The sequence below is a fragment of the Musa acuminata genome, chromosome BXJ1-1 (assembly GCF_036884655.1).
Source record: "Musa acuminata AAA Group cultivar baxijiao chromosome BXJ1-1, Cavendish_Baxijiao_AAA, whole genome shotgun sequence".
In the NCBI taxonomy this organism is placed as follows: domain Eukaryota; kingdom Viridiplantae; phylum Streptophyta; class Magnoliopsida; order Zingiberales; family Musaceae; genus Musa; species Musa acuminata.
The window spans coordinates 19,685,306-19,701,368 of record NC_088327.1 but is presented as its reverse complement, the minus strand read 5'-3'; the positions used below and the strand labels follow the sequence as shown (position 1 = coordinate 19,701,368).

At 37.2% G+C, this 16,063-nt stretch overlaps 1 protein-coding gene across 1 annotated transcript; it reads left to right on the top strand.

Moving 5' to 3' along the window:
- The first annotated feature begins 6,862 nt into the window (after positions 1-6,862).
- Positions 6,863-12,229, top strand: LOC135676896 (probable serine/threonine-protein kinase PBL16). Its single transcript, XM_065188594.1, has 6 exons — positions 6,863-7,196; positions 7,597-7,907; positions 8,025-8,160; positions 9,772-9,908; positions 10,481-10,604; positions 11,701-12,229. The coding sequence occupies exons 1-6, from the start codon at positions 7,133-7,135 to the stop codon at positions 12,033-12,035; spliced, it is 1,107 nt and encodes a 368-aa protein (XP_065044666.1). The 5' UTR covers positions 6,863-7,132; the 3' UTR covers positions 12,036-12,229.
- Positions 12,230-16,063: the final 3,834 nt, after the last annotated feature.

Sequence of the window (16,063 nt, the reverse complement as noted above, 5' to 3'; positions counted from 1 at the left end):
TCGACATGTTGCTTTCTTGTAACATCCGATCTCCTTAGCGTAATGTTCGATCTTCTTGGCCTGATGCCCGAACTCATGACACGAAGCTTTCTATCGATACGTCAACAAATTCTCCGGCTTGATGTCCAATCTTCTAACATATTCCACTTCGGCCCAACATTGATTCTTCCTACTTTAATTGTATCTTCATGATCGAAGCTAGTCCTATGTCACTCAAAATGCATATTAGATCACAAACTCATCAATTGATTTCATCATTAAGATTTAAAATTCAATAATATACACATCACCATGTAGGACTACTAGATAATAATAATTAATTAAAATATTTAAATTAATTATATGTAGTATTTTGGGAACCCTACCATAGGGTGCCCCATATGGCAGGTAGACCCTTCTTAAGTAAAAAAATCTTACCATATAAAAACTCTCCAAAAACTAGAAATCATAGGCCATTGGACTACCTTGCATGGCTAGGAAACCCTAACTACTAAGGATTCCTTTGCAGCTAGGAAACTATAGCTGCAGAACTGCCATGGGCTGCAGGTGTCCCATGCGGCCAGAACTCCTGGCCACTTGGGCAACCCCTGCGGCCAGGAAACCCTGGCTGCTAGGGGTGCCCCTTGTAGTCAGGAAACCTAGCTGCAGAGGCTGTCATGCAGTAGGTTAAGGGAAACCATGCTGCTCTCATTTCTGCTGCTTTTGGCCAGGCCGAGAGCAATAAATTAGAGCTCTCGGCCAAGGCTACAAGCAGCCTTTGGCCAATCTAAGGGGCAACAATAGTTGCTGCCCTTTCTTCCCCTTTTGTGTCAATAAATTTGACATCAAAGGCCCTATCTAAAACACCTCTTAACAACAAGAAAAGGTGCAGTATAGATTTGAATTTTGTAACAAAAAAATTGTAACAATCGTGCAAAATAATTTCAACATGATTAAACACAACACACGCAGTTTAAAAGCTAATCTTTTGCATGAGCAACCTGGCTCTGATATCACTATCAAGAAATCAAGGGACGACATCACATGTATAGTGAAATAATAGAAAACAAAATCCTCAAATTTCCCATAAATTATGGTCGTCGATGTGTGAAGATTGGTGCGCAAAATCTGCAAAACTGAAAAATGCGCATATGAAAGATTATATTTTACTTAGGGAGATCGTATATCCCTGAAAACCTACAGATCTATGGGAGAGGATGAAAGAGGTCAACTGTCCTCCTCTCTAATGGTGATCCACATGGTAGAGGCTATGAAGATGCTCCTCAAATCGATGCCCAAAACTCTTCATCACGAGCACCACGCAATCAAGAATGGGCTACCCCTTCAAATAGAGGCTATAGTATGAGGAGAGGGAAAGAGGAGAATAAGAGAAGGTAGCCAAAAAAACCTCTAGCCTATAGGTCTTTGGTTTCCTCCTATTTATAGAGACCCCTTGTCAACTTAACCATAATGGATCATACCATATTGGATATCGGATCTCCATTCAACTACATAAGCCTCTTAGATTACTAGGTCTCTACCCAATAATCTCTTATTAGCTCTTATTGTATCTCATCCATAGGATACAATAATTTAGGGACTTATTAGATATCCAATAAGATAGGGGCTCCAACGGATATCTCATATCCGAACCTCTACTCATCGCAACGCCTATTATATGTGTGTGACCCTCCAGGCTCAATATCGAATTGGTCATAAGTCATACCTATAAGAACTCTTTTTGGCTAAGTAAATTATTATCTCCATAATAATTCACTCGACTTATCGACTACGGACGTATTAGGCCACTACGCCACAATCCTCAAACGATACAGGGGAATCTAATCTTTTGGACCTATCTGTCTTTAGTTACCATGTATCTATAATCCCTCATCCATCTAATACCCCAAAGACCATATACCGAGCATGGTATTGTTAGGCCCATATAGTTTCTACACGAGTCTCACTCTAATCGGATTCTTTTGGAGAACTCTTTTTCTCTCAATCTAAATGATCCTAGCCAGGGATTTGTTTGAGCAAGAACACATGAGATATTCCTTTCATGACACTAGAGCGGATGATCATCTATCAACACTCAATAGCCCTCATAAGGTTGGCTACAACTCCCGATGACCAATTGTGCTAGATTTGAAACCTCCAGACCTATAAGTCCAGTATCAAAGAGTGGAGTACTCATATAGGACATCCTTGGTATCTCAAGTCTAAGGACCAGATACACCACTATAATAATGGAATCACTATCCAATAATAAGGCTTCATCAACCATCCAACATTTCGTAAGCGGATCAATCAATGAACTCATTCTCCAATGAGCACATGTACTATATCCCTAGTGTCCCCCACATGAGCAACTATGAGACCAGCTACATCCATCATATGGATGGATATACAACACACTAGTCTGTCTGGTTATCTCGATGTCCCTCTCGAGTAACCTATGACCAGGATTATTTATGATCTGTGTTTAAAGGCGAATCAGTCTTATTATCGTGATCTCATCACGATTCGATTCCCATTGCACAGATCCATGAACATCACAATATATTCATATAATAGGCAATATAAAGTGATAAAATATTAAATAATAATAATAAGCAAAAAGACTACGTGTCAAGTCATACTTGTCATCACTCACGTGATTGACTTACAAAGCACCTATGACTAGTAGATAGAATATCTACATTAGAATATATTATCTTCCTTGGAGCTAATCTAATCAATTGAAGTTCTAAGAAACAAAAGACAATCGCACGGTTTACGACTAAAGCTAAATACTATGCTATTGCCATCGTTGTTGCAGAACTCAATTAGGTCACGAATCTGCTCAAGAAACTTAACATCGAATCCAGTCTTTCTTCTATAATATATTATGATAATGTCGGAGCTACCTACGTATGTGCCAATCTAGTGTTCTACTCTTACATGAAACATATTTCCATCGACTTTTACTTCGTGCGAGATCAAGTTATCCGACATCAACCATGTGTTTTTCACATATATATATGGCTAATCAACTAGTAAACTCACTTACTAAGCCTCTCGCCCGTAAACTATTTTCATTGCATCGGTCTAAGATCGGCATCCTTGAGATGAGCACCATCTTGCGGGGCATGATAGCAGATAAGATTTCTTCAACTGTACGAGAAAATCTCACTACTCTATTGAGAAAGATCTTCTTTCCTAACTTATATAAATAAGAAACATATCAATAAGCTTCTCGTAAACTTTTATATCATAGTTTCGTTTATCATGATCAAATGGGAAACATTTTCTCTATTTTAAAAGCGAGCATGGGATCAGGCAAGAAGACCCCCTTTCTCCATGTTTTTTTATTTTCACTCAACAAATCGTTTCTTATGTGATATATGATATTATTTAAAATAATCAAATTACTTTTTTCAATAGGAAGGGTATAAAAATCTCTCACCTATGATATTCTCTTATCTTTTATGACCAACTCTAAATCTTATATCGATGTTCTCAAGACCCTGATGATCTTTGAAAAACTTACATATCTTAAAATCAAATTTGCAACGTCAAACGTATGCTCCCCCCTCAAGATCCAAAACTTAATTTATAACTAACTCTTTAAGCGCCTATTTGTATAAAGGCAGATTGCAAGATAAATTCCAGAGTACACTTATTAAAAAAACCTCAGGTAAGATCAATGGGTGGCACAAATTCCTACTTTCTTGAGCCGTCAAGCTAGTCCTTATAAATTTGTTGCTTAAGTCTCTCCCAACTCACATCCTACTCGGTCTCGGATAACCTCATTGCCAAATTCATCAAACTAACCAAGGCAATAGCAAAATGTGTTTAGTAAGTTAGGTTACTATGACTCTTCCTAACAGGGTGATCTTGGTATTCAAGACAAATCTTAAATGCTCACAGTTCTCTTTGGGTAAAGATTTTTCTGGCTAAATATAATAGCTTTCTTCCTTGGTCCTCCCAACTTCCTAACAAGACTTTCACCATATACAAATATTTCCTAAAGCTTGCCTAACATTAAAGATAGTTTTAGAAAGCTTATTAATAACAATCGTAGCACTAAAATCTGGGATGACGCATGGTTAGACACCACCCCTATTAACAAATGGCCTATCTTTATTTGGATGAATGATTGATATACTTTACATCTAATTCTCACTGGAATTTGAGTATTTTATAATCTTTGTTTCATCTTTTGCTGGTAAAAAAGAATTTTGATCATTCATATTCCACAACAAACGGAGGATGATTCTAAAGTTTGGACCCATAATTTAGTAGACACTACAGTTGTCAAGCAACGCCTATAAGCACCTAGCCAAACACTATACTCCCAAGGATCCTAGACCGGGCTAGAAGGTGATCCAGTGGCTCAAGATTACTCCTAGAAAGCAAATCTTCGTTTGGAAACTCTTCTGGAACCACCTCTCTCCATTTCCAACGTCATCTCTAACACTATCCAACAAGACACATGCTTTGACTATGACCTGCACTTGGACTCTGCCTCGCACATCCTGTTTGATTGCAGTTTTGCCCAAGAGTCGAGGGAATCCCTACAGTAGCTTCTTTGTTACTACTTTTAATTCATGTCCTCCTAGTTTCGAGGTGCTTAGGTTAAAGAGGGCTCTTCTCCGGACAAACCTTCCCCAGATAGACTTCTTGCCACTATTGCTACCTGCCTTTGATTCTTGTGGAGCAATCGAAATGATACAAGTATCACAATCGTCCTGCAAAGGTTTTCTTCTCCCATTAAGGAGGGCTATATTAGCTGCTAATGATTCCTGTGAGTCCTACCAAGTTCCCGAGGGATCTGTTGTGGCCTTTGATGACTACCTTAAAGATGAACTGATAAGTTTTGAGAACTATTTGGAGTTTGATGGCTCATTTATATCTATGGAACTCCCTACAAGCACCGACTACCCCTTCAAAAATTCTTCTAACACCTTGCTGTGCCTGGTGGGAGGATCTTGCCAAGCTTCCAACCCTCTAATGGCAAAGATTATGGCTTTATTGGAGGGCCTTAACACTGATGCGTCATTACAACTTTCCAACATTTGGATCAAATCAGATTTTTGTAACTTGTAAATTTTATCAAAGGATTATCCCCTATCCCTTAGTTTTTTAGAGCTATTTTTTTATGATATTTTACACTTGCTTGACAAACTCAGGATAGTTTTTGGCAGATCTGGTTCTTCCCAATTTTTCTATTCTGTGGATGATCCCAAGCCCTTCAATTTTGTGCTTAATCCTTACTGCAATATAATTCTTTTTGTTAAAAAAAAACTATATTTACAGCAGAGAGGGTCTGAAAAAACTAGAATCGCATATATCTTAATATGTTTGTGGCTGAACTTGTAAGTGCTTGCATAGTATCAGTACTGATGGTATGAGTTTATGTGATTGTGTTGAGCTTGCAGCTGCAGTTGGAGCTACTTTAGTAATTTGAATCACTTAGGAAGCCGGTGTTCTTGCTGATTCAATGTAATTGCTCAAGGTTTTGTGGTCTCTGTGATGAGATTAATGTATATATTTGAGTTTTTCTTTGAGTTTTTGGTTAGCAATTTAGCAGTTTTATGCACTTCTTTTTTTTTCTGATTTGGTAAAAAAAACATACTCCTAATGTAATCCTTGAGATGTGGAGTTGAGAGCCATGCAGGACATCTACACGACGAGATCTGTTCAATTGTCATGTCATCCTTAGTCTTTCCATCCAAAGAGTCATCAGAATTGGCATACCTCTTTACCATCATATATAGCACAATATATATAGACACAACAATCTTGTACTTTCTGGATTAACAACCATCCTATTAAACAGGTTTTCCAAATCCACCATAGCCCATGCTCAATCAGTCCCCCAACACTTATATCACTATCATGTCCTTGAGCCATTTACACTCATGCGGAATGAGACAAGTGCATGCTGGTTTCGGGTTTGACTAGTGAAGGGGAGGCCTTGAGATGTGAAGCACTTGCAATCAAAGAGGGGCTTGAGCTGGCTACAAAGGAAGGGATTCCACGCTTGATCCAAGATAATCGATGCAGTTAATGAGTTCCACTCACAGATGCATGCGTCCTTAATCTCAAGAACAACTTCCAAGCTGAAGCTAATAGGGCTGCCGATTGAGAAGTTGTTCTCGCAAAGAATACTAGTTTAAATGTTTTGTGGCAAAGTAGTTTGCCAGCAAGTCCTTTGGATATCTAAAACAAGATCCTGCTTTTGTAAGGTGAAAATGGAACTTGGGATGAAAGATCTCCGACGAGGTTCAGCCCTCGTCGGAGATTAATGAATGTGCTAGTAACTGGTGAAGCTTTGACCATGCCAACATTAAAAAAGACACGGGTGAGAAGGTTCAGCCCTCCTTCCTCGTCCTTTTTGGTTTCTGCCATCAGGCTGACGGATGACAAGAATCTTCTCAGTCGGGAGATAAATGGATGAAATGTGTCTTAACTCACACCTGGTGATGGAATTAAGACTGCTTCAAACAACACAACTATACTGTCACCACCATCTCTCCACCTACAGCAACTCCTGCTGAATGGAGGTGTTTGGGCCACTTAGGAACACCACCCCGTGATGCCAACAGGAGACCAAGGAAAAGGACAACCACGCCTACTTCATCTCTTCATAGGAGAGAGAGAGAGAGAGTACAGATGAAGTAAGCCTGCTTAATCTCATCACTTCCATGATATTAGTCACATTTTCCTATCCTTCTTTGAAGCCAAAACCCATGTGGACTTCCTTGGCCCGGTGTTAATTCATCTCCATGTATCTACTTCAAAGTTCCATGCCAAAAATATATAGATAAATATGAAAAGAATGCTAAAAGAAAAAAAAAAACTTCTTTTTGAACATTCCTCTCTTTTGTTGCCTTCCACCAACCACAGCAAAACCCACCGTATAATAACAAGCGCCGGGATGCTGAGAGGTCCCATCAGACACATGTAGCTCTTGATCGCCAAGCCTTCATTTCCTTTGGCATAGAAATCCTTCTCTCCTTCTTTCTCTCTCTCTCTCTCTCTCTCTCTCTCTCCTCCACCCTCCCACTTGTGCTGGAAATAATATCTTGGCAAGCGGCATAGAGTGGTTTTATGATTGTGGTATATTTCTGAGCATTTCGCTGATTTGGAGGAAGTCTTGTCATTAATGGGTAATTGCTGGTTCAGGGGGAGTCCATCCAGCTACAGAGTATCTTCCAATGCAAAGTCAGGTCAGTTTCTTGAATTTCTTTAAAATTTCAAGTTGGAAATCTTGTAAGCAGTACCACTTACAAGATTTTTAATCTAAGGTCATCTCTCATGCTTAATAATTTTGGTGGTGATATGGGTTTTCTTGTTAGAGAGATCTAGATCATGACATCATAGATTGCAAAGGGTTTTATGTCGCAAGGGATAACATGCATATATTTGGTTTTTGATTTTGAACTTTCAAATTCTCTTTAGGTGGGGAATTCACTGAAGGCAGGTCCCAAATAATTTCTTTTTGTTTTGGTTTTTGATCTTTTAGTTCTTGATACTTGGTCAACTTTAACTGCCCCTTGGAAGAACTAGCACTTGTGAATGCTTTTATTCCAAGCTTAAAACTTTATTAGTTTTCATTTTTTTTATTAGAATTTCCAAAGGTCGAGAATCCTTTGGTGAAAGAAGAGGAAAAGGAAGGCAGCAAGTTACCATCAAACCCAGAGGAAGTCGAGGACTTGCGAGGGACTACTGCAACAAACCTACTTATAGCATTCACTTTTGATGAACTTAAGGCTATCACAGGAAATTTCAGGCAGGACTATGTTCTAGGTGGAGGCGGCTTTGGTAGTGTTTTCAAGGGATTTGTCACTCAAGATCTAAAGGAGGGGCTTCAACCTCTTCAAGTAGCTGTGAAAGTCCATGATGGTGATAACAGTTTCCAGGGTCACAGGGAATGGCTGGTATCCTATTTTATCAGCATAACTTTTTAAAGAAAAAAAACTCATATATATATATATATTTTTTTTCTTGGTTATCATCACTATTAGTCAGTTCTGATAGACAATTGTTGTTTGTAGACTGAGGTTATTTTTCTTGGGCAACTTTCTCACCCGAACTTGGTAAAATTGGTTGGTTACTGCTGCGAAGATGAGCATCGAGTTCTGATATATGAGTTTATGGCTCGGGGAAGTGTGGAATCCAATCTCTTCTCAAGTAAATACCCATTTTTCTGTTAATACTTTTTGTTTTATTGTACATCATGTGGATACTTGCAACATGAAATTTACCTAATTTTCTAGGTCATCATTAAAGAATATTCATCCGTTTCTTTCATAGCAAACTCCGAATTGTTTCAATACGTTGAGTTACTTTAGCCAATGCTATTTGCTTTTGCCCTTTGCGCCATTTTGTGCTTACTTTAAATTGGTCAATTTCAATATTTTTTTTTTCTTGTCATGTCATTTAATTGTTACTTCAGTTTGGTATTTGAACGAGACCTCAACCTTCTATAGGAGTCCTTTTTCTCCTTGCAGGTCATCCATAACCAACTTTTATCATGTAAGTTTTTCCTTGAGAAATTCCATCAAGGTTAACATATACGGGTGGAATAGAAGCATCCAAATAATCTGAAAAGATGCTCATGCTCAACTGCCAGATGAGTGCCATCAAAATTTTGTTTGGTACTTATCAACTAAAGTGTGCAGTTTGTCTTCTGTGATGGGTAGTAGTAATTTGGTTACATTTACCTCTCAAGTCTCCCTAATCTTAAATAAATTATTCTTCTTTGCCTGTACCTTGGCCCATATTGATGCCCACTTTTCAGTGAGATGGGGTTCTCTAGGAGTTTGACAAGGATCCTTAAACATTAGAATAGCTGCCTGTGACAATCAAAAGGATGCTCCCCTCTTTGATGAATCTTGGAGAGTGTAACATTCTGATCTCCTCTGTGTTGAATCTCTGAGAGTGTGACAAGCTGATGCTAACAGAAATGATAAAGGAGAAGGAAAAGGTTATTACAAATATAAATGCTGATGTTGAAACAGTTTTTCTGCTCTATTATTTTTTTGAAGAAGTTAGATGTGTTAAGGCTGTACTGTATATTATGGATAAACTCTCATGAAATCAAACATTTGGGTAGGAGGAAGTTGTGTTTATATAGTACTGTCATCATATCAAGATGATATTTTGTCTTATCTATGTGTTTCCTTTCATATTGAGATGGATATGTAGAGTTACTAGGGAAAACAGAAAAAGAAATACTTTTATTCGTGAACAACTAGGTATCGCTCGATAGAGGATAATATGAGATAAAATCATTTAAGATAGTATAGATATATGCTTAGAAGCCTCCGAATGTAACAATTAGAAGAAGTGAAATGATTACTATTAGTGGCACGATAAGAGGTAGAGGAAGATCTAAAAAATTTTTTATAGAAACAATAAATAAACATTTAAGTATTCTCAACTTAACTAAATATATGACATTTTACGGACCTTGATAGTAGCAAAAAAGCCATATAGCCGACCCCAAATAGTTGAGACTTATGACTTTGTTGTTGTTGTTGTATCTATGTGTTTCCTTTCAATTGTATAACTTTGTGTGAGGAATTATTTAGGAAGTGAAATTAAAATAAGTATCTCTTGTGTGTATAGATTTAACAAAATACATGGTTGATCATACTTTCATCATAAAATTCGATATAATATTTTGTACATTTCTCTGTTTACTTACAAGTATTATCTGTTGCTGACTCTTCAATTCTAATTTTAAGTAAACAATGTTTACGTCACAGATTGGCTGATTGAAAATATTTTTTCATATAGGAGTCTTGCTTCCCCTTCCTTGGTCTATCAGAATGAAAATTGCATTTGGCGCCGCTAAAGGGCTTGCTTTTCTTCATGAAGCTGAAAAGCCAGTCATATTTCGTGATTTTAAAACATCCAACATTTTGCTAGACCAGGTTGGTACCTTAGATTGTGTCTGCATTATGTTGTCTCAGCAGTATACCAGAATGCCACGTTTAGTAGGATATTCATCATGTAAAATCTATTGAACAATTTGTTAAACAATTCCTAATCGTATTTATGCCTAAATGATTGTCCGATGAGAGAGTTGTTCTTTCTAAGATTATTAAAGTAGTTTGTGATTGTTTACCAGAAATAATAAAGTAATTAATCAGCATGTTCATCCATCATTTATTTCATTGTTTCCTGTACTATCATACTGCAGTAGCATTTGTAATGTTTTTGTGTCTGTGAATTATATATTCCTTGTGAATATGCACTTTATTCGTATTAACAAGTGCAAAGAGGCTTACTCATCTTAGATGGAGAGCAATCCTAACAAATAGAAGGCTAATATTACTGCTTTTTCCCTCATGAAGCATTTGCATTGTTATGTTACTTATGTAGACAATTGTAGAAGCGCCACCATCAATACAGCCACTCTGTTACCTTAACATTCATCTTGTTCATGGCTTCTACCATATGTCAAGCTTTACCATCGACAATTGCTTCTCTTTTTAATTCACAGGACTACAATGCAAAACTTTCTGACTTTGGGCTTGCAAAAGATGGACCAGTTGGTGATAAGTCTCATGTCTCTACTCGGATAATGGGAACTTATGGATATGCAGCACCAGAGTATATTATGACAGGTAGTATGAAGGAAGAACCTCAGTGAATTTGTAAAGACATTTGCTTCATTGGTTCTGGTTGTGAATAATGCTTTAGATGTGAATATGATGTTTCAATAAATTACCAAATATTCATGTTAAAAGTTCTACTTATTTTTGTGTTGGGCTGTGTGATACACTTCTATTATATGTTCGCAATAAAGTGCACTCTTCTAGATATGTTTGTTGTTATATGCAGGATGTTGGACATGAAACCTTCTTTTTCTCCATGTTCTGCTAGATTTGCTTTTGGAGATTATAAGAGTATGTGCTTTATATACAATAGATCCTAGCTAAATTTCAAGTTGTTATCATGATGAATCTCATTCATCTTTTAGAAATGTGATACCTAGTTGTGGAACATCATGAAAAACAGAAGACAGATAATAGGATTATAGGGCAGATTTAGACCACTGTTTTTGAATCATTAAAGCCTGGAAACAGCAAAGAAGCAAAACAAGATAACCAAAACAATGATACACCTACATAAATCAGGCAGATGCTCTTGTTTCTTTAGGCCATCATATTTGCTATTTGAAGGGAGTTCAATATTTCACTTGGGAGTTCGATAGTTTCCCTTCTAATAATGCAATTCTGTATCTTTTCTTTAAAATTACCATCAGAATGCCATTGGATGAATCACAAATGAGAATTGAATCACTACAGAGATAAGGTTGAGTATGATTTCAAAAAAGAATTCGCCTACAGTATATGTTACTAAAATATGATAAATGATAAGTTGTTTTAAAAAATAGGATAAATAATTCAGTTGAAGCAGCTACTGTGATTAGCATGTCCCGAAAAACCTATTGAATACGATAAATAATTCAGTTGAATAGTGATTTGATACAGAAAATGTAGAATCTGGGCCACAAAGAGTGATTTAATTGGAACTGATAACAAAATAAGTGCAGGCCATACACTGTATGTGATACCCAATAAATGTTTTGGTTAGTTCTTTCCCTCTTGATCCATTGATCTTGATGTATTTTTGTTATTTTCTGCATTGTAGTTATATATAATTGTGAAACTTTTCGTATAGTTTTGGCTAACCTGATAAATTTCTTGCTTGTAACAGGACATCTGACTGCAATGAGCGATGTTTACAGCTTTGGAGTCGTCCTCCTCGAGTTCCTCACTGGAAGGAAATCGCTTGACAAGTCACGTCCAGTCCGAGAACAGACGCTTGCTGACTGGGCTGCCCCACTGCTCACTCAAAAGAAGAAAGTTCTTAGCATTATAGACCCCAGATTGGGAGGAGACTATCCAGAGAAAGCTGTCCAGAAGACGGCAATGCTGGCTTACCATTGTCTCGACCGGAATCCGAAGGCAAGGCCACTTATGAGAGATATCGTCGAATCCTTAGAACCTCTTCAGGAAGCTGTTGAGGTCCCAATTTCCAGTATCAGTTAAACTCAGCTTGTGATTAATTTGAGAAAAAAAGTTTTCAATTCTTTCTTTAGAGAGATGGATTTTGCTAAATAGCACAGCTCAGTGCATAAGGTTCCTGTCAACGAGAGGCCTGGTGAGGGTTGATGTAAACTACTATGCTGTACATAGACCATTGAACTATAAGTTTGTGAGTTGAAATCACTTGTTGAACCAAAGATTAGATTGGTGTTGGGTAATAGCAGAATCCGATAATTCTCTTGCTGGTTTCTTTTGCTGGAATGTGACACAGGGAATGAAAGAAGTATTTACGTTGGAGATCAATGATTGATCTTAATTACAGAATCAAGTCAACATTCCTACTAGTTGTGCAACAGTGGTTTCTGTTTTCATTAGGAAACCAGAAGTACAAAAGTCATGGTCATGATGTGAAGCATCCATTACCTATGTCCTGCAGACAAAGCATGCATTTGTACCCAATTATGTATGCCTCTTTTCTCTACGCATAAGAGTGTATGAACTGTTAGTTTGGCAAGTTCCATAGTCCCACATCGGAAAAATTAAGTTTGTTATCTCTTATTAAAATTATAAATAAGGATTTAAGCTTTGAAGTTAGAGGTACCATAAGAAAAATCTAAGTGTTTGTTTTGGATTTAAGTTCACACTCAGTTAAATAGTTTGAGCTTATAGTTTGGGTTTTTCTTGTTTAATAGATTCTGGTGTTTTATGGCCTAGGAACATCTTCGTAAGGCATTTGTAATAGTCCCTCTTTTATAGTAGTGATTTGCTCCTCTTTCATCCATGGATGTAGGTCAATTGGTCGAACCACGTAAATCTGATGTTTTTGTCGCTTTTATTTTTCCACTTTATTGTCTTTGTTGGGTTGCCAAAATTACCCTTTGGTAAATTTCCTAAGGCTAGCTCTAACAAAATGGTATCAGAGCTTGGTTTCGGGATCTTTTGGCAATGATGACAATAACAAAGATCGTTGTCGAGAAATTCGATAGAAATGTCAACTTCGGCATGTGGTAACTCAAGATAAAGGTTATTCTGGTTCAAGACGGAGTTGATTTGGCACTACAGGGAACATTCTAGATGATACGTCAAAGAAAAATCTTGTAAGTATGGATAAGTGTTGGGTCCAGCCTATATGTGGGCTTGGACAAATTTGGGGGCTTGGACAAATTTGGACCATGAGCCCAAATCAAAGAAATCAAGAGAGAAAAGGCAAAATTGGGTGACGGCAGCGTGCGTAGTGAGATTGCATTGCAGCGTGCGGCGACGTGCAGAGGAAAGATGAGAGAAAAATAGAGAGAGAAAGATTAGGTTTCTGAGTTTTCTGCTTGACGATCGGTGGCCAAACGTTGTCAGTTTCGGCCTAAATTTTATGTGGAGAATCCTTGCAGCAAACTCTACAATCCTAACGGTGTTGATCTGCAGTTTACCCTCTCTAAGGTACTTTCCTGTGATATCCACTTTGTGTGACCTATAATTCTCTTTTAAGGAGATCCATCCTATATGATGAAGATATGCTATTCTTGAACCAAGATCTATGATCTTGATGTTATTCTGATCCTCTAGTTATTCTAGAGAAGATCTACTATAAACATGTTATCATTATTATTGATAGTGGAAGTTTGAGGTGGACTACGGTCCCGTGGTTTTTCCCATATTGGGTTTTCCACGTTAAAAGATTTGGTCTCACTATGTGATTGATTTTTGCTCTATTGTTTATGCTGTGCTGGTTGATATTTTCATTTGGATATCAAGTTGGTATTTTGATGAGGAACCTATTTTGATACACAAAGAGGGAAAGAATTATTTCGCTTTAACATGTTTCTTCTCAACAAGTGGTATCAGAGCAACATGTTGTTTGGTGCTAGTTTTTCTTGTGTGATTGAAATGGAGCAGTCAGATGGTATGATTAAATTGAACTCATCAAATTATTCCACATGGAGGCGTTTGATGGAAGATTTGCTATATTACAAAGATTTGTATAAGCTTATCAAGGTGAAAGATAAACCTTCTACTATGGACGATGAAGATTGAGAAGTTCGACATAAAAAAGCTATTGCCTATATTAGAAGATGGATGGATATAAACTTGCATGAGCATATTTCAGATGAAAACCAGAGTTGATGTTGTTTGGCAAAGGTTAAAAACCTCTTTGCGAAAAAGACAGTGGGAAATAGAATTTCTCTCCTCAGAAGACTTGTAAATTTGAAGTATAAAGATGGTGGTAACATTGTTGAGCACATAAGCCTATTTCAGAGTCTTGCAAATAAGTTGGTTGCTATGAAAATGAATATAGATGATGAGATGTAGGGATTATTACTTCTCAGCTCTTTACCAGAAAGTTGGGAAACGTTTGTGGTGACTATTTGTAACTCCACGCCAAAGGGGACTCTAACCATAGATATGGTTAAAGATAGTTTACTAAATGAAGATGCTAGAAGGAAAGAACATGGTGAATCTTCTTCTAGGGCATTTGTTATTGAAAAACAAGAAAGACGTGGAAGAAGTCATAGTAGAAACCCACATGGATATAGAGGAAAATCCAAGTCTAGAAGAGATATCAAATGTTTTCACTGTAACAAGCCAGATTACATGAAGAAAGAGTGTAGGTTTTGGAAGCGAGAACAGAATGAAATGAAGAAAAATGAGAAAGAGACCAATACAATTGCTGCTGAAGGTAATATCACTATTGTCTGTGATGAAGGTTGTGTTAGCCTTGTAGCTCAGGACAGTAATTGGGTAATTGACTCTGGTACTTCATTTCATGTCACTTCTCATGGTGATTTCTTTAGATCTTACACTGCTGGTGATTTTGGTAATGTCAGAATGGGAAACAGTGATACATCTAAGATTGTGGGTATTGGAGATATTTGCTTGGAGACCAGTATTGGGAGCAAATTGATACTCAAAGATGTAAGGCATATTCCAGATATTCGTCTTAACTTGATATCTACAGGTAGACTTGATGATGAGGGTTTTGCACATTATTTTGGTGAAAGCAAATGGAAACTCACTAAAGGTTCTCTAATTGTGGCAAAAGGAAAGAAGATTAACTCTTTTTATGTCATGGAAGCTAGGCTACACAAAGGAGAGATTAATGCAATTCAACAAGGTGAAAGTATAGATCTTTGGCATAAGAGGCTTGGACATATCAACGAGAAGGGACTTCAAACTCTTGCTAGAAAGCAGTTCTTACCAGAGTTGCAAGGTACATCTCTAAAATCTTGTGATCATTGCTTAGCTGGAAAAACACATAGAGTTGCATTTCAGACATATCCATCATCTAGAAGATCAGATATTATTGATTTAGTTCATACTGATGTTTGTACTATGCAAACTAGAACTCTTGGAGGTGCTCTTTATTTTGTTACTTTTATTTATGATCATTCTAGAAAAGTTTAGGCTTTTGCTTTGAAATCTAAAGATCAGGTACTCGATGTTTTCAAAGAGTTTCATGTCAGTGTTGAAAGAGAAACTAGTAGAAAACTAAAGTGTATTCGATCAGATAATGGTGGCGAGTACAGGGGTCCTTTTGAGAATTATTGCAGGTTTCATGGTATCAGGCTTGAGAAAACAGTTCCTAAAACTCCTCAGCAGAACGGTGTGGCAGAAAGGATGAATAGAACCATTGAAGAAAGGATTAGGTGTATGCTTTCCCATGCTAAGTTACCAAAGTCATTTTGGGGGGAGGCTATAAGAACTACAATTGACCTGATAAATCTTTCTCCATCAGTTCCTCTGCAAGGTGATGTTCCAGAGAGAGTATGGAGAGGAAAAGATATATCTTATAATCATTTGAGAGTCTTTGGGTGTAAAGCATTTATTCATATTCCCAAAGATGAGAGGTCCAAGCTTGATAATAAGGTAAAAGCATGAATCTTCTTGGGATATGGTCATGAAGAGTTTGGGTACAGATTATGGGATCCAGTGAACAAGAAGATTATTAGAAGCAGAGATGTTGTGTTTCTTGAAGACCAATTGTTTGATGATGGTGATAATATTGAGAAGCCAGAAACCTCTATTTATATTCCTTGGAG